Here is a 27412-nt window from a genome sequence, read left to right as displayed (position 1 = left end):
GAAACACTAAACAAACCACAAAATATTCCACTGAGATTTCAGATTAGCAATTCACCTAAACTGATCTCATAAGCTTAATTAAATATTTTTTCCAACTTTGGATGCCTATCTTGTTGAACTCAACCACTCATCTCTTATGATTATTGAGGAAACATAATTTAATTGCTTTAATTTTGTTTTACTAAGCTTTAAAAACTTTACAATTAGATTTTTTTTAAAAAAAAAGTATTATACTTCAGTTGCTGCACATAATAAAGTCTGTTATGAAATGTGGCTGGGGAACTTGAAAATAAATGTTGAACCAAGTGACTTGTTTGTTTGCTTTCAGATCTGATGGCTTGAACAAAAGAGTAAAATCTGAGCTGGCTATCACATCCTGAGAATCCATAGGAAAGCTTTGCAACAAGCATACATTGTATAATACCATATGCAGTTAGGGCTCATATGATGCTGTGAAGTGTAATTTATAGTTGTAATAATAGTGTGGAATCCCAATCATTCGTGGTATGTTCAATAACTGGTGTTGTGTGAACAAATTTATTATCCTCAACAAAACCTTTAAGATCGCTTGCAAATTTCATTCATGTACCAAACCCAGCTGAAGCTTCTTTACATGAACCTAATAATCAAAGCCATCAATCCCAGAAAAAAAAAAACTTCCCACAATTATTGGGACTTGGACAGCATATATATTTAACAACAACAAACAAGCTATCAGCCTCTTATCTTTCCCTGTCAAAAACCAGTTGAGCAAGGAGAACGAGGGAATAGCAGCTCAGAGAAACCTGATAGCCTTTTTGATGGGTTTTCTCATTCTGCAATATATAATTGTATCATACTTTGTGAATGTTAGCAATAATTCTCATTAGATCATAAAGACACTGAGCCTATGTGATTTGTATCCAAAATAGTTAAGATTTTTTGAGGGGCCATGGTGGCTCATGCGATAAGATGCTGGGCCTGCGCATCACTGAGGTTGGCGGCTCAATTCCCCTGAGCGAATAAAACGTGTAGGGACAAGAAAGGAGTCTCCCCCGATTGCCTACTGGCATTCAGGCGTCCCGCGGGTAAAAGATAACCACCCCCAAAAAATCCTTTCATACAGGCAGGCAGCCCCCTTGGTGATCCCTGGCTAACACGTGCCATACACACACAAAAAAAAAAAAGTGTTTTAGGTGTTTATTTCCACAGTAGGAATAAAAAAGGCACCATGTATTATAGTGCTGAATAAACTTTGAGTTGAATACAACTTGCTTCCAAATAAAGGCTTTATGCTGCTACACTCTTATGAACTTTTCCGAATCAGCAATTCACACATTCACCTCTGGCAGACAGGATGGATGATAAAACACCTATATAACTTTTATGGGTAGGCTGGAGGAATGCACAATGTTTGAAACGGAAGAGCATTTCAGTTTGGTTGCTTTTAAGAGAATTATGCTAGGTCAGTGCCAGATCACATGTAACAGAATAGCAGAATTAGAAGGGACCCTTGGCAGTCTTCCAGTCAAGCAGGAGCCCTTATATCATTTCAGATAAGTGGCTGTCCAGTCTCTTCTTAAAAGCCTCCAGTGATGGAGCACTCACAACTTCTGAAGGCAAGACTTCTATTGGTTAATTGTTCTCACTGTTAGGAAATTTCTCCTTAGTTCTAGGTTGCTTCTCTCCTCAAATAGTTTCCATCCATTTTTCTTCTCTTGCTTTCTGGTGCTTTGGAAAATAGGTTGATCCCCTCTGCTTTGTGGCAGCCCCTCAAATATTGGAACACTGCTCTCATGTCATCCTACTCCTTGAAGAGAATGATGTCTATGAATCTAATCCTATGAAGAGAATCATGTAAGATGAGGATGATGATTTTATTCTGCCTTTTTATATGTAAATCAAGGTGGTGAACATACCTAGTTGTATTTACTATTATTATTTATTCTAGCCTACATACTACGAAAACTCTCATGTCTGCCTGTTTGTAAACTTCAATTAAGGCAAAACAGTGCTTTATACAGCAACAATTGATGTTACCTGGTTTGTAATTTGATACCCCAAATGGGCTAACTTACAAAATGTGTCCAAAATCCAGGACCCATGACTCCCATGGGACTGAAATTTGTGGCTGCTTCAGTACTGCCATGCTATTATCATTTCCAAACTTTGTTGTCAGCTTCCTACAAGGAAATTCAGTGGGAGAAAGCTGGGAAGAAATTGGAAGCTATTCCTGTTCCCACTGCTTTTCATGCCCACCTGTGATAATTATATTGATTTGTTTATATAATGAAATATCTTGGAAATAATGACCCAACAGGTCACAGGTTGTCGAATACCATTATAGTTTTGTTTATCATAGTAAATGGTTTGTGCACACAGACAGACAAATATTCAGATTGGAAATGTCATTTTTATCCACTTATTGCAATGATGGCAAAACTTTTTTGGCTGCCATGCCAAAAGCGAGGGGAGCACAGTGGGGTCGTGAGCCGCCGTGTCTCCCAGTGCGTGCATACGTGCGATCAGCAACCACCACCACCACTTTTGCTGTCGTTTTTTCGCCTTCCCCAGGCTCCATAGGTTTTCTAGGAGCCCGGGGAGGGCGAAAACAGCCTCCCCCTCCCCGGATGCTTTTATAATATAATTCGGAAGCTTCCTGAAGGCTTTGGAGGGTGAAAAACGGCCATAAGGGAAACCCGAAAGTCACTTCCGGTTTGCTCATAGGGCAGTTTTTTGCCCTCCGGAGCCTTCAGGGAAGCCCCCTGAAGACTCCAGAGGTTTAAAGTCGGCCCTACAGACAAACCAGAAGTCACCATTCCCGAACTTCCGGGTTCCCCATAGGGGCGATTTTTTTGATCTCTGGAGCCTTCAGGGGGCTTCCCTGAAGGCTCCGGAGGACAAAAACCGACCCTATGAGCAAACTGGAAGTCTGTTCCTGAACTTCCGGTTTGCCCGTAGGGCTGGTTTTTCGCGCTTTGGACACTACAGGGTGAAAAGTGGCCTCAAAAAAGGCTGAAGTCAGCTGGCCAGCGCGCATGCACACTGGCCAGCTGACCTTACGTGCTCTGACAAATGGCTCTGTGTGCCACCTGTGGCACACATGCCATAGGTTGGCCATCACAACCTATTGAGTTCTTTCAAAGGACCTGATATAGGCAGATATTGATGTTTGGTGTTGGAAGTATCGCAGGATGTTAAGTTTTGCATCATTTTGTAATTGACTGATGGTGAATTTGTCAATGCTGATAGAATAGTAAATACTATTATTGCATTATTATTTATTGGGGTTTTTCAGCTTCTTAATGTAGATGACAATGTTGGCTTGTAGTCTCCATCCAAGGACAAACTAAGCCCAACTCTCCTTGGCTTTCAAACATAAGGAAGTCTTGTCTGAATGTTGCTATCAGGTACTGTTGATAATTTTTATTTGTTCATTCATTGTAGGATGAAGATGGAAAGTGCAATGAGTAAAGAAGGAATAAAATACTTTTAGTAATATATGCTATGCTTCTCTGCCGTTTGTATTCCCAAGCACTAGACACAATTTAAATAGTTGAACTTTGCAGCCCACGTTATATTGTTAATTTCTATTTAAGTCCTAAAGCTGTATTTTAGATGAATAAATCTACTTTGCTCGATGATAGATTGTATATTTCCAAGGTTGATAAAATGAGGAACCAGACTGTTGGGGGCATTATGCTGACTCTGTAAACTGCTTAGAGAGGGCTGTAAAGCATTGTGAAGTAGTATAGAAGTCTAAATGCTATTGCTATTATGGAGCCATTCTTGCTTGAATTTGGTTAACATTTTTGGGGGGGATACATACTGTCAATTTTGCCATTGCAGCATATTTTTCAAGTCTGATAGCAATGTTGTGCTCCGCTTATTCTTGCTATCAACATATATCTCAGTAAATTGTGATGATTTTCACAAGTGAACTGCTGAAAGTTGAGGACTAACCATACAATCTTAGATTGGTGAATATAAGTCTATCTTCTTCCTTTGAATCTTGTAGAATTATAAACTTTACTCAAGTTTTTTTTATATGAATCTGTCCATTATTCTTTGGTAATCCTGCAGGTTTGTCTCAAATTACAATTCATGCCATTTGCAACAGAAAGTTCATTGGAGGTAATGAACTCCAAAATATTGCCCAAATCTAATCCAATGAGTATGCCTTCTCATCTTGTAGACTATGGAGATTTCAAAAGAACTTGATATTATTATCCTTGGCTTCACACTTCAGGTTAAACCATTAATGTTAGATGCGAACGAAGGCGAGCCGAGTCGTGAGGAGAATTCAACCAACTTTTATTAACAGAGCAGTTAACAGTCAAATACAGGAGAGAATCAATGCAGGGTTCATCTGACAGCTATTTATACGAAGCTGTCAGACGAACCAGCCAATCCCCAAGCCAGAGTTTCCCCGCTCTCAGCCAGGTCGCGTCTTAGCCAATCAGACGCGACCTGGCTGTTGCTAGCGCAGATGCCGGCAGACGGAGGGAACTCCCTGACGTCATCTGCCCGGACACAACACTCCTTCCCCCCCAGTGACTGCGCATGTGCAAGCGACGCACAAACGTAGTCACGTAAATATTCTGGGCGGCGCCGGACCCGCCCAGAACGCCTCAGTTCGGCAGGAGGCGTCGGAGAGGAAGGTGGTGTCCGTGGAAGCTCCTCCCGCAAGGGAGTGGAGCTCCGGGCGCCATCTTGGAGGCCCACCCCTGACGGAGGAAAACCAGGCCCAGGTAGGCAGGGCCGAGGGGGCGCGGCCGAAGGCGGGCTTGAGCTGGGCACTTGTTGGTAGGCCTGGCCTGACTCGGGGAAGGCCATTTGGAACCCGGGAGGCTGACGCCTAACGGGCGACACCCCCACAATAGTGGACGGCCGGGAGGCGGCGTCCAAAGAAGGGGAAGCCCCGGGCAGCTGGACCGGCCGGACGATATCTGGTGGAAGGGCACCAGGGAACAGAACGTTGGAGGGCTCAGGCGCAGCGACGTTGATGGTCGACCTTGCGGGTGTGTTGTCGCTGGTGCTGGGCAGGCGGCGCCTCAGTTGATCCAGGTGCCGCCGCCATTCGGTCCCATCATGTAGCTGGACCCTGTAAGAACAGGGGCCGGTTATGGCGGTGACGGTGGCAGGCACCCACCTAACTGCCCCTGAGAATGCCTGAGCCCAAACAGCATCACCCAGGAGGAACGTGCGGGAAGGGGGCCCCAGGTTGCCAGGCTGTTCGCTTGAATAGAGTGGGTGCAACCTATCCAAGGTGGTCCGCAGGCGCCGGCCCATCAGCAGCTCAGCTGGAGACTTCCCGGTCAGGGGGCAAGGAGTGGCATGCTGTACCAAGAGGTAAGCAGCCACCCTTGAAGGCCAGTCAGCCCCATCCATCCTGCCCAACGCCTCCTTGGCCGAGCGGACCGCCCTTTCCGCCCGGCCATTGCTAGCCGGATGGTATGGGGCGACTGGGGCATGGCGGATGCCCTGAGAGGCCAGGAACAGCTGGAACGCGGTGGATGCAAATTGAGGCCCGTTATCAGAGACAACGACGTCCGGCACGCCATGGGTGGCGAAAAGCCTAGTCAGTTCTCTGATCGTGGCCTCGGCTGTGGTGGACCTCATGAGGATGAGCTCCACCCAGCGCGAATATGCATCCACCACCACCATGAAGACCTGGCCTCTGAAGGGGCCCGCGAAATCCACGTGAAGACGGGACCAAGGACCACGAGGCAATTCCCATTCCCTAGGACAGGCAGCCGGTGGCGCCGGTCGGGAATGTTGGCAGGAGGAGCAGCCGGCCACCCAGGCGGCTATCTCGTCATCAATGCGAGGCCACCAGACATAGCTGCGCGCCAGGCATTTCATGCGCACTATGCCCGGGTGGCCCTCATGAAGGCGAGATAGCACCTGATGGCGCAGGCTGGGTGGAATGACCACCCTGTCACCCCACAGGAGGCACCCACTGTGAAGTGACAGCTCCAACTGCCTGGCCCTGAAGGGACGAAGGTGCTCTGGCACCGGACCCTCAGGCCAGCCCCTTTGGACCCAAAGGATGACCTGGGACAGGTCAGGGTCAGCCCTAGACTTTGAGGCCACCTCTCCGGAAGAGAGTGGCAGATCCAAATCTGCTATGGCCAAGACCGACAGGCAAGGCACTGTCGGGGGGTCAGCAACGGGCAAGGGGCAGCGGCTGAGGGCATCAGCGTGCCCTAAATGCTTGCCCGGGCGGTAGAGCAGAATATAGCTGTATGCAGCTAGGAACTCTGTCCACCTGGTCATGCGCGGTGACAGGATGGGAGGGGTCGGCTTGTTACCTGCCAAAAGCCCAAGGAGCGGCTTATGGTCGGTGAACAAGGTAAAGTGCCGACCATAGAGGTAATCGTGGAACCTTTTAATCCCTGACACTGCAGCCAGAGCCTCCTTGTCGATCTGGCTGTAATTGCGTTCCGCAGAAGTCAGTGTCCGGGAATAAAAGGCTATGGGGGCCTCCGAGCCATTGGGCAGCACATGGCTCAGGACCGCCCCCAAACCCACGGGCGAGGCGTCACAAGCAAGAGTCAAAGGCAGCTTGTCCGAATACTGAACGAGGACTGCCTCTGACGTCAGCAAGTCTTTGACAGCCGCGAACGCATGCGCTTCGCGGCTGCCCCAGCGCCAGGCTGCCGATCGGTCGAGCAACCGATGCAGCGGCTCGGCTAGTGACGCCTTATGCGGTAAGAAAGGCGCGTAGAAGTTAAGCAAGCCAAGGAACGCCTGCAGCTCCGTCTTGGAGGCAGGCGTGGGGGCGTTCCTAATGGCTGCAACCTTAGAAGGGGTGGGGTGAATTCCTTGGGCGTCAATCGTGAAGCCCAGGAAATCAACCCGGGGCACAGCAAATGAACATTTGCTGCGCTTTAATTTTAAACCCGAGCCCCTGAAACGCTCGAGGACCTTCACCAGTACTTCGATGAGGCCCGATCGGCTACTAGCGGCGATCAGGACGTCATCGAAATACGGAACCACGCCAGGGAGTCCATGGAGCAGCCGCTCCATGAGGCTCTGGAAGATCCCCGGGGCTACGGAAACGCCGAATTGCAAGCGGCGGCAACGGAAAGCTCCACGGTGGGTGACGATGGTCTGCGCAGCCGCCGCCTCGTCATCCACCGGGAGCTGCTGGTAGGCCTGCGCCATATCCAGCTTCGCAAAGATGCAGCCTTGCCCCAAAGAGTGGAGCAAGTGCTGCACTACCGGAACTGGATAGGGGTTCGCTTGGAGGGCAAGGTTGATGGTGGATTTGAAGTCGGCGCAGAGGCGAATGGACCCATCCGCCTTAACTGGGATGACCAAAGGGGTCTCCCACTTGGAGTAATCCACCGGCTCCAAGACTCCCTGCGCGACGAGCTTGTCGAGCTCCGCATCAACCTTTGCCCTCAAAGCGAAAGGCACCCTACGGGCCTTCAGCCTAATGGGGGCAACCTGGGGATCTAGGTTCAAGGAGATGGGCGTGCCCTTATACGCCCCCAGCTGCCCATCGAACACATCAGAAAATCTGGCAAGGACGTCGGCCACGTCGGGAGGCGTGGCCACCACTTGTCTAATCCCGTGCACTGATAGGCCAAGTGCCGGGAACCAGTCAAGGCCCAGGAGGGCCGGTAAAGGCTTTTCAACAACTAGTAGAGGAAGGCACCCCGAATAGTCCCCGTATTCCACCCGCACCAGGTGACAACCCAGGGTAGGAATTTGAGTCCCCTGGTAGTCCCGTAGGGTTGCGTCTGGAGGGGCCAACTGGGTCTTGGAGATGCCTGGACAGAGGCGGGAGAACTCTGTCCACGACAAAAGGGATCGAGACGACCCCGAGTCCACCTCCATGGTGCAGGGGGAGCCCTCTATGAGGAGCGACGCCTTGATGCGCTCCGCACCTGCACCCGTGTGGAAGGCCAACTCTGCGGGGTTGGCGTGCAAGTCTGCGTCCACGGCGTAGCAGCCTCCGCGCGAAGGCTGCTGCTGCTGCTGCTGCTGCTGCTGCTGTCGTCCAGCACGGCCTCCGGGTCGCTGTTTAACGGCGGCTGTGGTCGGGACGTCATCTGCCCGCTGCGGCAAGGGGAACTGCGCTCGGCAGACCTGAGCCAAATGTCCCTTCTTCAGGCAGCGGCGGCAAACTGCGTTTTTAAAGGGGCAACCCGAGCGGTCGTGGTTGCCTCCACAGCCAAGGCAAGCGGGCACAGCTTCCCGGGCTCGCTGAGGAGCGCGTCTTCTGGCGGACTGGCCAATGCGCGCCACCGCTCCCTCCTCCGGATAGTCGCTTGGCAAGGGAACTAGTTCGTCCACCAAGCAAGTGCGGCCTGGCGGGGGCGGCAGATTGAACATCTCCGCCATTGACTCGTCGGAGAGTTCAGCCGCCCTTGCTTGCTCGATGGCCCCAGTCAGCGTGATGTCGGCCTGTGACAAGAGCCGCCGGCGAAGGCGCAGGTCTTTTACGCCGCTGACGAACTGTTCCGTCAGGTTGCGATCGAGGTCGGCAAACTCGCACCTCATCGCCGCGGTGCGAAGCGACTGGAGGAATTGGCTCACCGACTCCTCTGGCTTCTGTACGCAGCGCCGGAAAGCGTAGTGCCTCGCCACCCAGGATGGAGTGGGGGCGTAGTGGCGCTGCAGGCGTTCGGTTAGTGTCGCCCAGTCCAGAGAATGAACGGGCTGTGGGGCGGCTATTGAGCGAGCGGCACTAAACATTGGAGTGCCGCAACAGCTCAAGAAGAAACTGCACTTCTCATCGTCTGGAGCGTCGCGACGACCGTTGGCTATGAGGTAACACTCGAAGCGCTCCATGAACGCTTCCCACGTCTCGCCATCGCAGCCAAAAGGCACAAAAGTTGGCATTGCCGACATGATCTCCTCAGGAACGGATCAGCCGGCCAGGAGAACAGGTCGCCGGTGCGAGGGTGACCAAAAGACACGCTCGGTGGATTTCGGTGGGTTAGCGGCTGGATCCCACCTTCGTCGCCAGTGTTAGATGCGAACGAAGGCGAGCCGAGTCGTGAGGAGAATTCAACCAACTTTTATTAACAGAGCAGTTAACAGTCAAATACAGGAGAGAATCAATGCAGGGTTCATCTGACAGCTATTTATACGAAGCTGTCAGACGAACCAGCCAATCCCCAAGCCAGAGTTTCCCCGCTCTCAGCCAGGTCGCGTCTTAGCCAATCAGACGCGACCTGGCTGTTGCTAGCGCAGATGCCGGCAGACGGAGGGAACTCCCTGACGTCATCTGCCCGGACACAACAATTAACTTTTAAAAACACAACTGGTTGATAAGCAACAATAGTTGGGATAAGCGCAAAGTACTTTGTTGATGTCAATTAGAGAATATCTCTTTCCTGTAATCAATGCAAGTTTTTCACTTTCCTTTGATTTTCCCCAACTGTTTACTCACTTCACAATGCACTATTTGTTTAGCTAAGTAAACTTAGCTAAAGACTGCAACAATTGTTTTGTATTTGAGATCATGAAAAAGTAAAAACCTCTATGCATATGAGATGTGGTTTTGCAGACATTTGCATAATGTTGAACTGCCACTTTTACAATAAGAAATGTCATTTTCTGTACTGATTTTTTAAAATAAATTGTTAACAAATATTAAAGAAACAGAATACAAATAACAGAAAATCTGCTTTTTAAAATGGGTGAAGTTTCCTGTGTAGTAGAACTCAAAAGATTGAGATGATGGAGTTGAATGACAGTGACACAGTCAAATGACTATGATTTGCATCACACCAAGCCAGAATGTGTTGTGTTAATGTTGAGCATAAGGATGTGATAGTTTCTTCAAATGAATCACTCTTTAAATGGTAGCTCAGAGCTAAGTATGAGCCCACCAAATGAGTTCTTGGAACGGTTAGAACTGAAATATATTACTCTATATATTACTAAAACTCTCATTGCCCTGACCTTTATGTGAAATAGCACATCACAGTGCAACTATTTTTCAATCAAGATACCTCACATAGGCTAAATTATAGAATGTGTCCAAAATCCAGGAGCAAGAGAGTGAAATTTGGGGATGTTGCGGTTGCTTCAGTGTTACTGGCTGCTCGTGCCACATGATTTTCATTTTCAAAGTTCCATAACAGTTTCCAAGCCACTCTTGCAATCCTTTGCTCCTTCTCCAACCCTCCCCCAACAGCAGCTACTTAGCTGCCTGCTAGAAAGAGAAAGGGAAGAAAGACCCATGCAACCCCCTTGCCTATTCCCCTGACTTGTGGTGCCCCCGGTGTTCCCCCCCCACCTGTGCCACCCCATGTGTCTTTCCCAATCCACCCAGCACCACTTGGACACTCCATGACCTGCACCAATCTTGCTTGTGTTCCCTGACCCATGAGGCACTTCTTGCAATCCACATGCATGTTTCTTAACCCATGCTACCCACCCACCTGACCTCCATGGCACCTCTTACACATCCCAGAACCTCCAGGCACCCTTCTTGATCCATAATGCTTCTCCAATCCACACAGCACTTCCCCCCCAGGCACCCTTCCCAACCTACACTACCACCACTGCACACCATCCCCAACTTACATTACTTCTCTTATGCACACTCCTGTACCATTCTTAACCTGCAGCCTTGCACTCTCTTGCTCCTTCCCCTGCCTAGCAGAAGCTTGCTTCCTTGCCTGCTGGCATTTGAACTTGCAACTTCTTGCTGGCTTCCCCAATGACTTTCTCACTGCATGCTTCCCACAAGCAAATTAAATGGGGAAGCCAGCAAAAAGTTAGAAGTTGCTGTCGCTCCCATTGCTTTCTGACCATCAGTGGTCATTCTGTTTTCCTATTTAGATTTTTAAAAAACCTGAAATGATCCATCAGGGCATGGGTTGTCTAGTTCTTAGACAATTCTCTGATCAGCCAAGCTGAATATGTAAATTAAGAGCAGGTGGCATCTGTAGCCAAAGAGGCTTTTATACAGGTCTTACAGGAGCACAAACTGTGCCCTTTCTTGAATTGGGAAGGCCTTCAGACAACCATGCCCTTGTCACCTCGCGGCTGGATATCTACATGGGGCAGCCCTTGAAGATCACCAGGCAGCTTTAATTGGTTCAGAATGTGGAGGAATCAGCAATGGGCAGCTTGTCTTGGCATGCCCACATGATACTTTGCTTCATGAAGTGTACTGGTTACCAGTGTACTTCTGCAAACAATTCAAGGTCCTGTACATGGCATGAAACTTGATTATCCGAGGAATTGCCTATGTCCCATGGTTTCTGCTTGACCAGTTTGAGCCAAGAGAATGTGGTCTAGTTGCCTTCAACTAAACAATGACAATTATTTAAAGTGCTCTAGTTGCCTTCAAACAATGACACTTCAAGACACTTTCTTTGTCATAGCACTTGCACTCTGGAATGCAGTTCCCCCTGATACCTAGGGGCTCACACCTCGTGGCATTCAGGAAGGCCATAAAGATCTTCAAAGTCATCCATTCAAAGATTCACCCAGCCCTACTAATATATGATGGAGGAAATAAAACATACATCTGCTAACACCCATAGTTTCTGTGAATTCATTGATTTGATTTTGATGACACCTGACCCCAATTGATTTTGGCAGATCATAATATAAAAAAGAAAATGTATTTATTTATTTAAAATATTTGAATAGTCATCCATGATATGCACTACAATCTTGGGCAACTCAGAAGTAATCACAAAACACTAAAAACAACAAAACATGAAAGTCAAAAAGAATATCCCAGTGCCTCCAAAAAAAAACATTTCCATACTTTCCCCCCCAAAAAAGGCTTTCACACTAAATAAGGCAAATAAATACAATAAAGGAAATAAGAAGATGCTAATACAGACAGCTAACATGAGAACATATGCCACCTACAGTAGGTCAAACACATCCAAAAAGGGTGAATGGATGTCCTGAGATGTGTAAGACATTCACAATTTTATGCACTTCTACCAATAAAACCTATTCCTATCCCTCTAAATGATTCATTACAGTGTGCTAAGCTACAGTATGGTCTCTTTGTTTATCCTAATTTATTATGTAAACTCAGATGCAATGGTGTGTAAAGCATGTTTTACAAATTAGCAATATGTGTGAACTGAGTCACTGTGGCTTATTTGACAGTTGTCAAAATAAAACCTTTGTTTAGATTTTAGCATAATGAGTGCACCGGTACGCTGAGTAGAACTACTCTATAATATTCCTGTTATCACTGAAGCATGAACAAAGGCTCTTTTTTGTGTACATATTTGTGCTGTTATAGGTATGCATACTCAAGCAGTACAGATTGTTTAATACATATATTACTGGTTATACCTTTAAAAAGTATATTCTCTGACTAACTTAAAACAAAATGCAGTTTCTACTTCAGATGATTCATCTGGAACACAATTAAATGTCTCTACAAATTACTATCTTTTTCCTCTATGTATTTGCAAATCCCCACTGACTAGCTTGTGGGAAGCTGTCAGGGAGCACTGAAAATTATGAACCTGTGACTGCAGTTGATTGCGGTAAAGTAGTGGTTGTGCAGTGATGCTGAAATGGCCAAGTTTTGCCAGATTTCAATCCTACAGGAGTAATGGGTCCTGGATTTTGGATGCATGCTGTAAGTTAGTCCATTTGAGGGGTCATAGTTCAAAAAAATTCTTTTCTGTGATGCACTATTTTGTCTAATTGAAGATTACAAACAGACGCAATAGTTTTAGTAGTATATTGGCTTAGTAGTGACCCATTGGCTTATAATCTCAGAGAAGATTATTACCTAAACAGAGAAATTAAGTGGTTGCTGCTGGGTGGGGAGGGACGAAGGGAAGGATTGCTTGAGTGGTCAGAAAGCTACCAGAGTACATTAAAAATGAGGATAAAATTAACATAGCCTATGATGCAGCACTTTGTCCAATGAAAGTTACAAAGAATAAAACAGACACAAAATAATATATAGGTAGATTCCAGTCAACTATCCATTGCTTCTCAAACATCCAGATTTAACGGCACCAAATTTCTGCTGGATGATTGCATTGTTAAAGTATCCAGTAGGTACCATGTTTTCCTGAAAATAAGACTAAGATCTTATTTTCTTTTGACCCCCCGAAATAAGTGCTTGGACTTATTTTGGGGGAGGTCTTGTAATTTTTGAGGATCTAGGAGGTAGCGAGCGTGGTCACCTCATGGCTGCTGCTGCTGTGTTGCAATATTTTTTTGGGAAGGCTTATTTTAGCGCATGCGCCCAAAAACCTGATTGGGGTTATTATCAGGGAGGTCTTATTTTTGGGGAAGCAGGGTACTTTAAAACACACTGCATGTATGTAGGCATATACTGTATATTCTTTCATATAATTAGCTGGTTTCTGTATTTAACTCGCTGATTTACTCTATGACCAAATAAAGATTTGATGATGATGGCTACTTTTTATTAAGAGCCATTACCCATTTTTAACATTTTTTAGACATTAGACATTTTTACATTTCTTAGACATTACTAACCTGGTTTATGTATGCCTCTGAATCATTATAATTTTGCTAAGTCATTCAAGGTAATAGCACAAATGAAGACCAAAAACATGCCACTTCCAAAAGGAAACATTTCTTTTTGAAGATAGCAAGATAGTTCTTGCAAATGCTAATTAAGTTATCAACAATGTGACAAAAGGAATCAGCACAACCTGAAGCCCTAATTCAAAAACCTGCAGTAAATGCTCTGGAAAGAGTAATATGTCAGGCTGTTGGAGTGGCAGGCAGACCAAAATACGGAGAGCCCAGTGTCTAAATTCTCACTGTTATCCTTTGTCTGCTTATCACTCGTCTGCAGTTCCCCAATTACTCCAGAAGGAAAGACAGCAAGTCACTTCCCTCCTAAGTAGGTTGCCAGTTATTCCAGAGATTGCCTTAGTTGTTGCTGTTATTGTTTTAAAATCCAGATCAGCATAAGGTGAAACAAGTTCAGACAAGGGTTTCATCACAGTATGGATCTGATTCCTTTTAGATTAGCGCAGCTGCTTTCTTTGAACAGCTTCCCATTTTTTTTCTCAACTAAAATGAATAAATGAATGTCGCTACTGAGTTTATGGCCACCTGTATATTTAGCGTTTAGACAACACATCTGATAGCATGCTTTGCAAGTTGAAGAACTTAGAAAACACACATTGTTTCAATTTGATGGGGAAGTTCCTGGCTTTTAATTAAGCTGCAACAAGAGTCTGCAGGATATAGTTTTACACAAACGTTTTCCTCTTACAGACTGTGTTTATCACCCAAATAATGATACCCCTCTCACACTCCTTCCTACTTGTCACCCATCAGGAATTCATTACGTTGTCTGTGTTATGGTACACCAGACAGCAGTTATCTCTGTAGTCCATGGACTATAATACAAACTCAGTGTGTCAGCTATTTAAAGAAAATACAGCCTCTCCTGGGAGCAATTTAATGAACTTTCAGGAAGAGGGGGGGGAAAAGGCAAGGCTTGAATACTGGAAACAAAACAAAAAAATTAAGTAAGTACAGTAGAGTTGGTTTCATCTGAATTCCACCAATGAGATACATGTTCTCAAACGAAGATGGAAAAATTTTCATTCAGTCTTTTCCTATCCAAGAATGGAAAGACTGTTCAAGCTACAAATTTGGGGTGCAACTTAAGAAGAACCGCAAAAGGAAACAGAGATGCATATTCATGGATTTGCTCCCTAGGGCTATGTCACCATGCCCCTTAGAACAGCGGTTCTCAACCGGTGGGTCGCAACCCCTCTGGGGATCGAATGACCTTTTCACAGGGGTCACTAAGACCATTGGAACTCTAAACTTTAGACTCCCCCCCCCCGTGTTCCTCTAAATCCCCCACGGATGGGTTCCGGAGTCATCGCTGGCTGCACAGAGCATCACCACGGCTCTACGCCGTGGAAAACATAGGTGCTTGCGCACACCCCATACAATTACAGCCTCAGAGACTTTATAATGGCGGGAAGTTGTTCTCACTCGCCCGGGCTTCTGCAGAAGCTGTCCTCCGAAGCTCTCCAAAGCCCTCCGAGGGTACTTCCAGGTACTTTTAAGAGTGAGTGATTAAGTGAGTGAGTGAGACAAGTGAGTTAGACAGATAGACCAGGGGTGGGTTGCTCCCTCTTCTCTTCTTTGAATGCGAGCGGGTGAGTAGGCGGTTTAGTGGCCCGCCTTCTTTGCGGGTAGAGAAAGGAGGCATGCAATAGTCGAGAGCGAAGGTGCTCCCCTTCGCCCTTGGTGGCAGGGGTGCTTTATCACAAGCTTCCTTTCTTTCTCTGCCTGCCCGAATGAGCAAAGGAGGTGCTGGCCCCAAACCACCTGCTCGCCCGCATTCAAACCAGCCCGCCCCCTTCTGTCTTTTGGCATGGGCTCTCTGGAGGGGGAGGGGGGTTCTTTCCAAAGACTGGCTTCTTTCCTTCCCTCCTGCGGCTGGAAAACAGACATTTTCACAGCGGCGGAAGAAACACAATCCCGGGCAGTCAGTTCCAGCTCTCCCTTCCCCAAGCATGTCCCGTTGCTAGTGTAGCAGCTTTTGCTGAATCCGCCGCAGCGGTGATGGCAAGAAGCGGCTGCCAGCGAAGCTCTCAGCGATGGCAAGAGTCCCGCCACCGCATCAGATTTGGCAAAAGCGGCTCCAGCAACGAGACCAATAGGGGGGGGGAATCCATGCAGAGGGAGGAAAACGGATGCATTCCCCACCCTCTCCATTGGAAACGAGGCAACTGTCAAGAGAGAAGAGGGTAGCGCACACCACATGGGCTTGTGCAGCAGCCGAAGAACAAGAGGCAAGGTGACCAGTGTGTGTGTGTGTGTGTGTGTGTGAGAGAGAGAGAGAGACAGACAGACAGAGGCACGGAGAGAGAGGAAGGGAGGGGAGAGACAGAGACACACAGAGAAACAGAGATAGGGGAGGGAGGAGAGACAGATAGAGAGAATTACAGAGAGAGGAAGGGAGGGGAGAGACAGAGACACACAGAGAGGCAGAGATGGGGGAGGAAGGAGAGACAGAGAGGAAGGGAGGGAGAGACAGAGACACACAGAGAGACAAGAGATGGGGGAGGGAGGAGAGAGATACAGAGATGCAGAGAGAATTACAGAGAGGCAGAGAGAGGAAGAAAGGGGAGAGACAGAGAGAGAGAGAGAGGGAGGGAGGGAGGGGAGAGACAGAGACACACAGAGAGACAGAGATGGGGGCGGGAGGAAATGGAGACAGAGAGACAGAAAGAGAGAAAGAGAAAGAAAGGAAGAATTGGTGGCTGTTTTGTTTTTTCTTTCCTTTTTTTTCTTTTTAAAAGAAAGGCACTCTTTCCACTTAGAGCCTGGAGCCTGCTCTTAAACTTCCCAGACAAAATTTCATTTATTTGTAATTAGAAATAAATATTTCACAATATATAATTATGTATTGTTTTTGTGATTAATCACTATACTTTAATTATGTTCAATTTATAACAATAAAAATACATCCTGCATATCAGATATTTACATTACGATTCATAACAGTAGCAAAATTACAGTTATAGAGTAGCAACGAAAGTAATTTTATGGTTGGGGGTCACCACAACATGAGGAACTGTATTAAAGGGTCGCGGCATTAGGAAGGTTGAGAACCACAGCCTTAGAATGATTTGCAGTGGCAGGATTCAAAAATTTTTACTACCAGTTCTGTGAGCATGCCTTGGAGGGCGTGGCATGGCTTGGTGAGCGTGGCAGGGGAAGGATACTGTAAAATCTCCATTCCCTCCCCACTCCAGGGAAAGGTTACTGCAAAATCCCCATTTCCTCCCGATCAGCTGGGACTCGGGAGGCAGAGAATAGATGGGGGCGGAGCCAGCCAGAGGAGTACCAATTCTCCAAAGTACTCAAAATTTCCGCTACCAGTTCTCCAGAACTGGTGAGAACCTGCAGAATACCCCCTCTGGTTTCCAGCTTCAGCAAGCAGCCCTGTAAACAACATAGTGATGAAAACTCACACAACGAGGGTTGGGGTAGAACCTTTAGTCCAGGCTTCTGAGTAGGCTTCCCTTATAAGACGTGGGCATGTCATTTCTGACAACAGATTTTGTTTTAAAAATAACAGGGATAAGCAAACGGAATTTTTGTGTTGCTCGACATTAATCCAAGCCAGAGAAGAATATGCATTTCAGCAAAATTAAGCTTCAGCCAGAGTCTGAAACTTCAGCATATTTGTAAGGTAACCTTGATTTATCTGTGAACTCCTCCCTCAATAGAAGTACAGATTTATTTTTAAGCACACCTTGAGATTTACAATCTGAACTCCAAGGAATCTGAATTGCTAGCAAAAGTAGGAAGTATTAACAGAAAATAAATATGCAGTTCCAAAGCCAGCACTGAAGTGCTGGTTTTGCTATTACTGTTCCAAATGGGAGTGGACTTTCTCTTCATCTCCAAAGCTAGTTGGGCTCCACCTTCATGCAGAGAAGGTTTCCTCCACTGTCCTTGCTTGTTTAAATCTGCCCCTTTCAGATTTGTACTGACCTGTTTTGCTTCTCCCTTGAGAATCTAACTTTTCCCTGCTTCCCTGCCTCAGCCCCCTTCATCCTGCTGAGGAAGCATCTATTGACAGACATGTCATGCCAATTTCTCTTCATGAGTGCAACAGGGAAATGAAAAAGAGAAGCCAGAGAGAACTCCAGCTGTCTTGGCTCTTCTGTTTGTTTATATACAGAAAAGTGCTTGAGAGAAAAGGGACTCCACTTGTACGAACTTTCGTGAAAGTATTCAAACAACATTGGACAAATGAGTAAGTGCTTTATCTGTTTTGGCAACAGGACAGACATGAGCCACATCAGTGATGTCCTCTTTATTGTAAGATGAAGTACAAGACATGCTTTGGATGCAAAAGTCCAGCCATCAAGTTGTTTGCTAAAAAGATCTCTCACCAGCCGCAGGGACAGGACCTAAATGAAGCTGGCCACATTCACCTCTGAGTGCCATATTTTCATGTTCCTGGCTTCTTTAAATGCAATGGTTTGCATGGCACAAGTTAACATCCTATGCAGAATTAAGATGGATTTAATACTGATACGGAACGTTTCTCCTAAACTACCTATAACATAAAACTTCCTGCTGGATCAGGCCAAAGGTTTATAAATCAAACATTCAGGCCCCATGATGGCTTCAAATACAATGCAAGGCAATAATACTTCCTGCTCAAGTTCTCTTGTACCTGACATTGAAAAGTGCTCTGATGCTGGAGAAAGTATAAAGTTAGACTGAGTAGAAAGGACTGATATTCTCCAGCCATGATTTATTTTTATTTTGGAAAGTGGGCAGGCAAGATCATGCTTACCAGCTGCATGCTTCCAAGCTACCTAGAAAGTCAGACAAGGTAATCTACAGGTAACACCTCGGAGTTTTTACTCTCAGAATGTACAATCTAAGACCTGGCAGATTACAGGGTTCAGCACTCTACAATCTATTATGACCCCTCCTCCTTAAGGAACACAAGAGCCTGTTTCCAAATCAGTTTAATAATTAACCCATGCCAAATCTGTGTAATTAGCAGCTCGTTCAAAACACTCCAAACAAAACACACTTTCCCTTACGTTCACAGCACAATTTATTATATAAAAGCATTACAGTAGATCAATAAAAGGGCCCTACAGTCCAACATTACACTATGTGAGGATCACTTTCTGCCTTTCCTTCCCTGAATATTGTATTAAAGAGCTCTCCACACCATGGCTGGCTGAGGAATTCTGAGAGTTGAAGTCCACAAGTCTTAAAGATGCCAAGTTTGGAGACTCCTGATATATTAGAATACTTTTCTTCCGTCTTCTCCAGGGGACTCCTTACGATCTAGCAAATCCTGGTTCCACTTCTTTTTGGGTACTACTATTTGGATTATAGCAAGCTCTACGATGAGACAGTGAGGCTTGCTACTTCTATATATGGTATTAGGGTGCCTACTAAATTTGTTTTAGTTCTTTGCTGTTTAGAAGGTGCTGGTTAATGAGAATTCAATTATTCCATTTTATGCTGCAACAGGGCACATAAAGCGACGCCTGCTTTACTTTGTGTAAAATTATTTCGTGAGGGTCAGAGGAAGGTCTTAGTGCTATGAGGTAGACTTTTGTTTCCAAATGTAGTAGTGTTTTAAAAGTTTGGTTTACTACTGAAGTTCAATCTACAATGCCCATCCCCTTTCCCTTTCTTCTATGACTGTATATCATCTTTTTTATTGTTTTTATTGGCTGTTAAAAGGCTGCTTAAGCACATGGCTCTCGTGCTGACACTAGCCATAAATGATCTGTAAAAAGACCTCATCTTTTCCACCCCATTCAAAGCTCCTCTGGCAAATGTCACTTGGCACACTTTAAGAGAGTCTGAATAGTATTCTTCTAAAACTACTGCTCTGCTGCCAGATTTTTTTCCCCAGCTTGAATCTACTACAAAGTATTCAAGGAAGGAAACATGTCCTTAGCTTTTAAAACAAGATTTGCTTTCTCTTCTAAAACACTGGCAATATGTTCCCTCAGGCGTGACTGTCTCCTTAACAGCATGTTAATATCCTTGTGGCTGCAACACTAGCTGATATCTCACTATAAACTATCACTCTGCCCTCACCACAAACATGGAAATAGATTTATAACTTTGGATACTAATTTAAAAACATCAGATCCATTTAAAAATTGCCCTTAATGTCAATACAGGTCTCTGCTGGTGGTAATAAATGCATTTAGAAGAGTTGGCCCACAATATTTCCCCTCAGTGTTATCATGAAAAAAACTGCTTATTTGTGTATTTAAAACACGATATTTGTGTGGTGTGTGTGTGTGTATTTATATATATGCCTTAAATTTATTTTTAGTCTTAAGTAGTTTTGTAGTTCTATTACTTATTAAATTTATATGCCACCCATCTCAACTGTTGGGTGACTCTGGACTACTAATTATTAATGATTAAATAACTATCATTTTTCCATATTTAGTATTTATTTCTTTTGTGTAAACTTGGGTAGGATGAAAGATAAGTGAGGATATTTTTCATAACAATTAAATAAAGAAGAATGAACATGCCTAGCAAATGCTTGATCACTGTTACCAGTGATCAGTTCAAACAGTTCAAGCTATAATGTATGAACTTTTTAAAAAAAATGCACTATATGCTTTTCTACCAATATTGTACTCAGAGTTAAAAACAGTTTTGCTTATGTGGGGACGTAACTTCATCAAAATGGGGTTGGAAAGAAAATACATAGAATGGTATCAATATTCAATTCAAGCTGGTTTTTATTTATTATTACATGTTAAATTTAACATGTAATAATAAACAAATTTATTTCTGTGTTGTCATTTATAGGACTGCATTATTTGAGATTTCTCCAATGAGTACTATCCTAATCACCTGGATAAAACCCCATGATCCACAGGTAGCACAAACTGAAAGATTAAGCAAGACTTGGGGCAAAGATTATCTAATTCTCAGGAGATAACTCCGACATACTATTGTAAAATACATTCCAAAACAGAGTTACTTCTCCCTAAACAAAACCTGCCTGCTAAAATATGTGAAGGTTTGGAATTTTTTTCTTTGACAGCACCTGTTTCAAGCTGGCCATTCTATTTTCCTCAGGCTTGACACCAAGTTTGATGATTAGCACATCAGACATGTGCTTCTCCCAGCTGCTTCTTGGCCAACTGTTTCAATGTTTTTATCAACCACACAATCAATGCTGGTATTGTTTTGCCAGAACTCGGCTACCTCTTGAAAGTCTGCTGTATCCCAGATGACAAAGGGGAATTACCATCTTGGAAAGAGGGGGAAGGGAAATAAGGCCCATGTTTATTTTATTTATTAAATTTATATGCCTCCCCATCTCATCTTACAATGTTTAGCTTGATTAATTAGTTACATTAACAGAATACGCCTACAATGTTACTTGAAGTAATTAAAGTACTTTGGATGTTGTACAGTACATAAAACCGGAAGTAGTTTTTCTTCTTCTTTCAAAAAGCCTTCAAGTTCTCATGGTACAATTCCATCTATTTCTGCATAGAAATATATATAATATTTGTTACTTCTGCAATAAAGGAGAAATCCATAGTGGACTAATAAAAAAATATAATTCAGAAATCTACTCTTTCGTCGTTAACAAGCAAATAATAAAAGGCTCCCTGTTTCATCGGTCCATTGTAGAGGAAAATCACCAGGTATCACTTCCTGGGGCAGTATTGGGTTGTGTGTGAAACCCAGCAAATAGTGATCGGCAAATAAATATAAGGGGATGTGGGGATCACAATGTACACTGGGCAACTGGAATAGTGGCATTTGCCTACAAACAAGTGAAACTCAGTAGGCAAACAACAGCAGACAACACAGCCATGTTTGCACCAGTAATAGTTGGAAAACATTATTTGAATATGGAGTACGAAAAGGACGAAGTCTGCCTTCCTGGTAAAGCCAGAGGATGATGTCACATATTTCTCTCTTCCAGAATGGTAGGCTGACCATCCATGCATTAGGACATTGAGGACACGCAAATGAGCCTTAAATATATTGACATTTAACTGAACGCATCCTTGTATCAAGTTCTGTATCATTTTTTTCCTAAAAAAAATACCATGCCGGAAAAATGAATGCAGCACATCTACATAAATAAAGGAATTTGATTCTTAGCACAAGTGGCCTACACCTGCTGTTTCACACATATGCTAGCAACTTCCTTGGGATAGCTTGACACATGGCAGTGACCTTGCTTTAACTCTAGTAAATGATGCAGGAGTTTCCTGAATGTTTATGAATGTCCCAAGTTGACGTTAAACAGCTGCCTGAACTTGACATTACCAATTCCATAGTTTAAGAGAAAACTAAAGCAAAGATGCATTTTCCCTCATCAGAGCAACAAATTGAACATGTTGCAGCAACTGCTACTGATGTCAGAGAATAATCACCTTTAAATAATGCAGTTCTCTCATCTTCATTTTCTGGAGTTCTCATCCTGCACATTTGCCTATAAAGCTTCTCAGATGTAATTAATACATACGCTATAATTGAGTCAATTCTGTGTGAAAGTACTTAAGGTCTAGACTATCAATAAAATAATTACTGGTCTCAAAAATGTCTCAGTATAGTTTAGACGTCATATCTAATTAAGACAGCTGCTCCTTTAAACTTAGCAAATTAAATGTCTTGCCAACTCAGAATATGCATGTAATATTCTGCATGATGGCGCCTTCAACACACTTCAGATCCTTTCATGGATTAAATCAGATTAACAATTAAGAATTCTAATCTTGTGATTAATTAATCTTTATCAGTTTGAAACCTTCATGTTTTCATCCCTATTTGTAAGAATCACCACCCTTAATCATTTCTTGCATTCTGTTACAAAAGAGCAGCAACTGCTTAATTAACACACTTAAAAGTAGATATTTTGGCGCCATACTGATATAATACACCTGATAGCTGTAAGCTATGACGGATGTGTGCTGATCCACATGATGATCCAAGCTAACCTAATAATAGATTGGCTGTGTTCACATGACATACTAAATCACACACTAGCCAGCAGCCACAGGCGGTGTTTGATTTATGGTTCAGTGAATCATGCAAAAAAACCAAGCAACTGGCCCAGATAATTCTGAAGACCATATGCGAAAATGATGAAGTGATCAGCAGTGTTAACCAAGTTATTGATAAGCTGATTAAAAGGAAGCTATGAAACACCAGTACAACTTGCTAATTGGAAAGTACAGGTAGCTCTCAACTTACAACCACAGTTGAGGCCAACATTCCTGTTGTTAAGTGACTTATGCCCCATTTGATTACCTTTTGTGCCATAGTTGTTAAGTGAATCACTGCAGTTCATAAGCTGGTAACACGGTTAAGTGAATCTGGCTTCCCCATTGATTCTGCTCATCGAAAGGCTACAAAAGGTGATCACATGGCCTTGAGAAACAGCAATGGTCATAAGTATGAACCAGTTGCAAGCATCTGAATTTTAATCACATGATCATGGGGATGCTACAAAGGTTGTGTGAAAGTCACTTTTTTCAGTGGTGTTGTGACTTTGAACTATCACTAAATGAATGGTTGTAAGTCAAGGACTATCTGTAGATTGCAATTCCTCCTACCATTTATTTTTTAAAAAAATAAATTCAATAGTAAAGGATCAAGTGGTCAAGAAATATACAGCAGACTAGCACTTGTTACAATAGCCATGAACTCTCTAAAATATATATTCAGATGCTATGTTTACACCTATGAAGTTCCAAGCAGTGCAGACAATTGTACACCTGGGATAATGTATAAAAGTGAAAGCTGGACTCTGAAGAAGTAGGATAAGAACACTATTGACACTCTTGAACTTGGTGCCGAGAAGACTCTTGAGAATGTCACGGGCAGCCATGGAAGCAAAGTGATAGCTCATCAAACACATTTACACAGAATTCTCACTTGAGGAATGAATAACTTTGGACCTATTGTGCAAAGACCTAGCTCTTTGGAGAATGCTTTAAATAGCTTGAAAAGGTGGAAGCAAAGAAAAAAAGAGAAAGAAGAGCAGCAAGGTGGATAGGTTTAGTTAACAGTGCTGATGAAGGCACCATTGGAAAATCTGAGGGACAAGGTTAGGATCTTCATGGAGAACAATCTTTTTATGAGGTCACTAAGAATCAGCAATGATTAGATGGCACATAATTAGTCAATCAATCAAAACATCAAGTCTGCTGTCCTGAGATTTCTTGGTAGTCTCTCATCCAAGTCCAATCCTCCCAAACCTTTTTGAGATTTGCTCAAGTCAGACTGATTGGTGCTGCCAACTGCTATGGCAGTAATTTTGCTATACAACAGGAGTGCTTGATCTTATTTCTATCAAGGACTTCATTTCTGCAGGAATAATCATAAAGTAGTGTCCCAGGCAGTGAGCAAACCGACTTATTCCTTCCTTTTATGGCATGGTTCTTTTTAGCATCGTTCTTTTCTGAAAACTTTCTGACTTACAAAACATTTTTTGATATTAGACTGAGTTTTTCGACTGAGAAAGTTTCTGCCTCTTCCACCCAATCATGCACAATAGAAAACAATGCATTTTGCACAATGGCAAAACATGATCTTATAACAGCTCATTTCAGAATATAATCATACATGCATCTAATTTTGCCAAAATGGTAAGCAACAACAAGCCATCTTTCCTTTGCAGGAAATCAAGCCATTGATGAAACATTAATCTGACTAAAAGCCAACCTTCTAGATATTTGTAACCTGCATATGAATAAACTACTCTTGTCTTCCTCTCCTCCCTCTCCTGATTTAAATCTGACATCACTTTAGCCACTCTATGGCACCCGATCAAAGCTTTTGCCTACATACTCCTCCTGAGTTTGGAATACCATAGACAAACAGTGTTCTCCTCCTACAAAGTCTCTTAAGTGAGCTGCTGCTAATTAAGCTTCCCAGCACCACTTTCAACTCAGACACAATGTCCTTTTTATTTAATTGCTCCTGCAAGAACTGCACACTGAAGGGACTTGGATTTTGCTGATAGGAAGAAAATGGACTGAAGCTGCATCTGATTTGCACATGGTAGGTAAGAGCTGAAGCCACCAAGCTCAAAATCTTTCAGCAGTCACAATACATCTGTCAGGACAAGAGTTTGATGGGTGAGCCCCCTTGGAGCAGCTGCAAAAGGAAACACTGCACATTGATCTACAAGGCTGACAAACTTTCTGCTAAGCATACATTAAGGGTATTCACAGATAGGGTCATTAGATTTACAGGGAAGTGGGGGGGGGGATTGTGAAAGGAACTTCTCTGGATGGAGGCGGTTACTAGCTAGCCACAAAATATTGAGAACTTTTTACCTTATCATAGATTAGCTGGTATAAGCATCCAGACTATGGCACTTTGGAAAAGAATGGCTCAATTTTCACTTGCCCACAAAAGCAATATACCCCTTTGCTAATGCATACTCTGAATTTATGCTGGTTGTTGCACTTGTTCTGCTTTGTGATTAGCAAATGCAGGAAAAGCTAAACCTCACCCACACTGTTAATAGTGAAAAAGGAAATGTAAATTACCTAGAATAGTCTCCTTTTGCTTCCTATAAGGGAAGAAAAATCATGTTAGAAATCGTTTTTTGTTTTATTTTGTAATGGCAGTTTGCATTTCATTTAGATACCACATTATTAAGAATGCATTTTAAAATTCAAGTCATAGTTTTGAACAAATGCTGACCCTATGTGCAAATTATAAATACATCTGTGGTTTGAAATGTTTTTTTTAATATAGGTTTTATTATTTAAAACCACCTCCGTGTCCTCACCCCATGTGTGTAAGGCAAAAAGTAAAATTACACAGCTCAGTTTCTGCTAACCTGGATCTATTTCAAACACATTTTTTTTAAAAAATCAACGTTTTATTATTTTATTAGAGTGTAGTAATACAAACAGAAGCCTCCTTTTAAGAAAAATAACACACACACACACACAGAGAGAGAGAGAGAGAGAGAGAGAGAGAGGGAGGGAGGGAGGGAGGGAGGGAGGGAGAGAGAGAGAGAGAGAGAGAGAGAGAGAGAGAGAGAGATGCCCAGAGAATCAACTACATAATAAACTGAAGCAGAATTGATGAGACATTTAAGTTTTGGTAGTGATTTTCAATTATAGTCCCTTTTTGATCTACTTCAAAATCTTTCTCCTGTGCCCAATATATAATTTTAGTATTACGGAAAATATATTCAATTATCCCAGACAGATGACAAAAGTATAGCTTATTCAAGGCACGCTGCCCCCACTCCAAATAAGTTTTCTTTGTGCATTTCTTCTCCGGCTATATTCTTAAATGTCCGACAGATTTGTAAAACGTATTTGTAAAAATACCAACAGGTATTCCGTTTTTAACTGGGTCAGCTGGATGAAGGAGTATAGTTTTATAACAAACATATAAACAATGCTGCAGAAACTCTAGTCTGGGAACTGAAGGCATGGCAGGTTAAAAGAAAACCACAAAATTGAATTCAGGAAAATCTTACCTGTAAAATCAAAGCAGCTAATCTAAAGACTGTCTCGCTTTCCACTTCAATATGCCCCTGTTTAAATAAAGAGGGAAGTATCAAGTTAACACGGCTGAACTCCGGAGGGGAGGGAATTCTACCCTCGCCTCAAGCTACACGGAATCTCTTAGTATCTGACACTACTCAGCAACGCCGGCTTTCCTTCCATTTCTAGGTCGTACCATTACAGCACAAAGGGGTGGGTGTAATTTGAGCCATACAGTTTGGATAATTGCTTGTAGTTTAATGTGGAAAACAGGAGAAATCATCCAGTAAGAAAAGAAGAATTGGGAGGCAGAAGGAAAACTGTCAACCAGATCTCTTGCAATCTTTGATGAATCATGACTTGCAAATGTTGCATATTTTGACCCTCCGGGTTTCCCAGGGTTCAATGGTTGCAATGACTGGAGGCTTTGCTAACACGCTTCAGTTTGTGGAGGGTGCTCGGAGTTATGCAAAGGCACATGCTCACAATAATCCTATGCATATACACTAGGAAATATGTCCCATTGGGCTGATGAAGTACAGTAAGAAAGAAGCACCATTCTTCTTTGGTGGGGAGATTGCTAATTTGAGCTATCTTGTTTAAATAAGTGTGCATATTTAATTTCTAAATGAAAACATAGCTGATTACATTTATACATGTCCATCATCTTTATCCTTTGGGTTAAACAACATTATGCAAAAAGCAGAAAAGGAGTATGAAATAAAACAAAGCGATAAGAAAAAGAATTGGACCCGTTTATGCCAACAGCAGTGATCCTACCCTAATCTTTCTGTTTTGAAAACTGCAGGTCATCCTCCCCTTATCAAATGCCAATTTAGTGACTGTTGGAAATTAGTGGTGGGCATCTGTTTGCTTTGAAACCAGCAGGCTTTTATGACTATTGCACTGTCTTGTGGTAATGAGGTTGCCATTCACACACTTCACAATCAGCTTCAAGCAAACAGAATCAATGGAGAAGTTGGCATTGCAAATCATAATGTATGTATGATTTGTATGATAGTCTGTAACATGGATCACTCTCCCATACCCACTTTCTACTCATTCTTTTTTCTGTTGGGACAGATTTGTCTTCTAATAGTTTTCATACATGGTTTTCTCTTCCTTCAATACTTTTCACTCTGTTTTTCCCAAGTTTTCTCAAATCTGACCCCTGATATTGCCACAAAAATGGTTTTCGCCATTCAGAATTTCTCATTGCCCTTATAGCTTTCACTAATTCTCTTGGACTTTCGACATCAATTGATTGGTACGATCAGTACAGAGCAGTGATGAAATTCAATTTTTTTTACTACCGGTTCTGTGGGCGTGGCTTGGTGGCAGGGGAAGGATACTGCAAAATCCCCATTCCTTCCCCACTCTTGGGAGAAGGATATTGCAAAATCTCCATTCCCACACCACTCTGGGGCCAGGCAGAGGTGGTATTTGCTGCTTCTCCGAAC

General features: G+C 43.6%; 1 protein-coding gene across 5 annotated transcripts in view; it reads right to left on the bottom strand.

Annotated features, from left to right (window-relative positions):
* FRMD4B (FERM domain containing 4B) overlaps positions 1 to 27412 on the bottom strand; it is a gene marked incomplete at its 5' end in the record, with an annotated part of 293138 nt that overhangs the window by 90117 nt on the left and 175609 nt on the right. For 4 of the 5 annotated variants that reach the window (XM_081934595.1, XM_081934597.1, XM_081934596.1 and 1 more), the window contains 2 exons: positions 24996 to 25018; positions 25946 to 26002. The exons of the other annotated variant lie outside the window; for it this stretch is intronic. In XM_081934595.1, coding sequence (XP_081790721.1) covers positions 24996 to 25018; positions 25946 to 26002 — 80 coding nt within the window. The remainder of the gene's footprint in view (positions 1 to 24995; positions 25019 to 25945; positions 26003 to 27412) is intronic. 5 annotated transcript variants of the gene reach the window in all.

This window comes from Natrix helvetica (genome assembly GCF_964273705.1).
Source record: "Natrix helvetica genome assembly, chromosome: 1".
Taxonomy (NCBI): domain Eukaryota; kingdom Metazoa; phylum Chordata; class Lepidosauria; order Squamata; family Natricidae; genus Natrix; species Natrix helvetica.
Note: the sequence above shows the minus strand (reverse complement) of the source record. Positions and strands in the feature narration are given on the sequence as shown.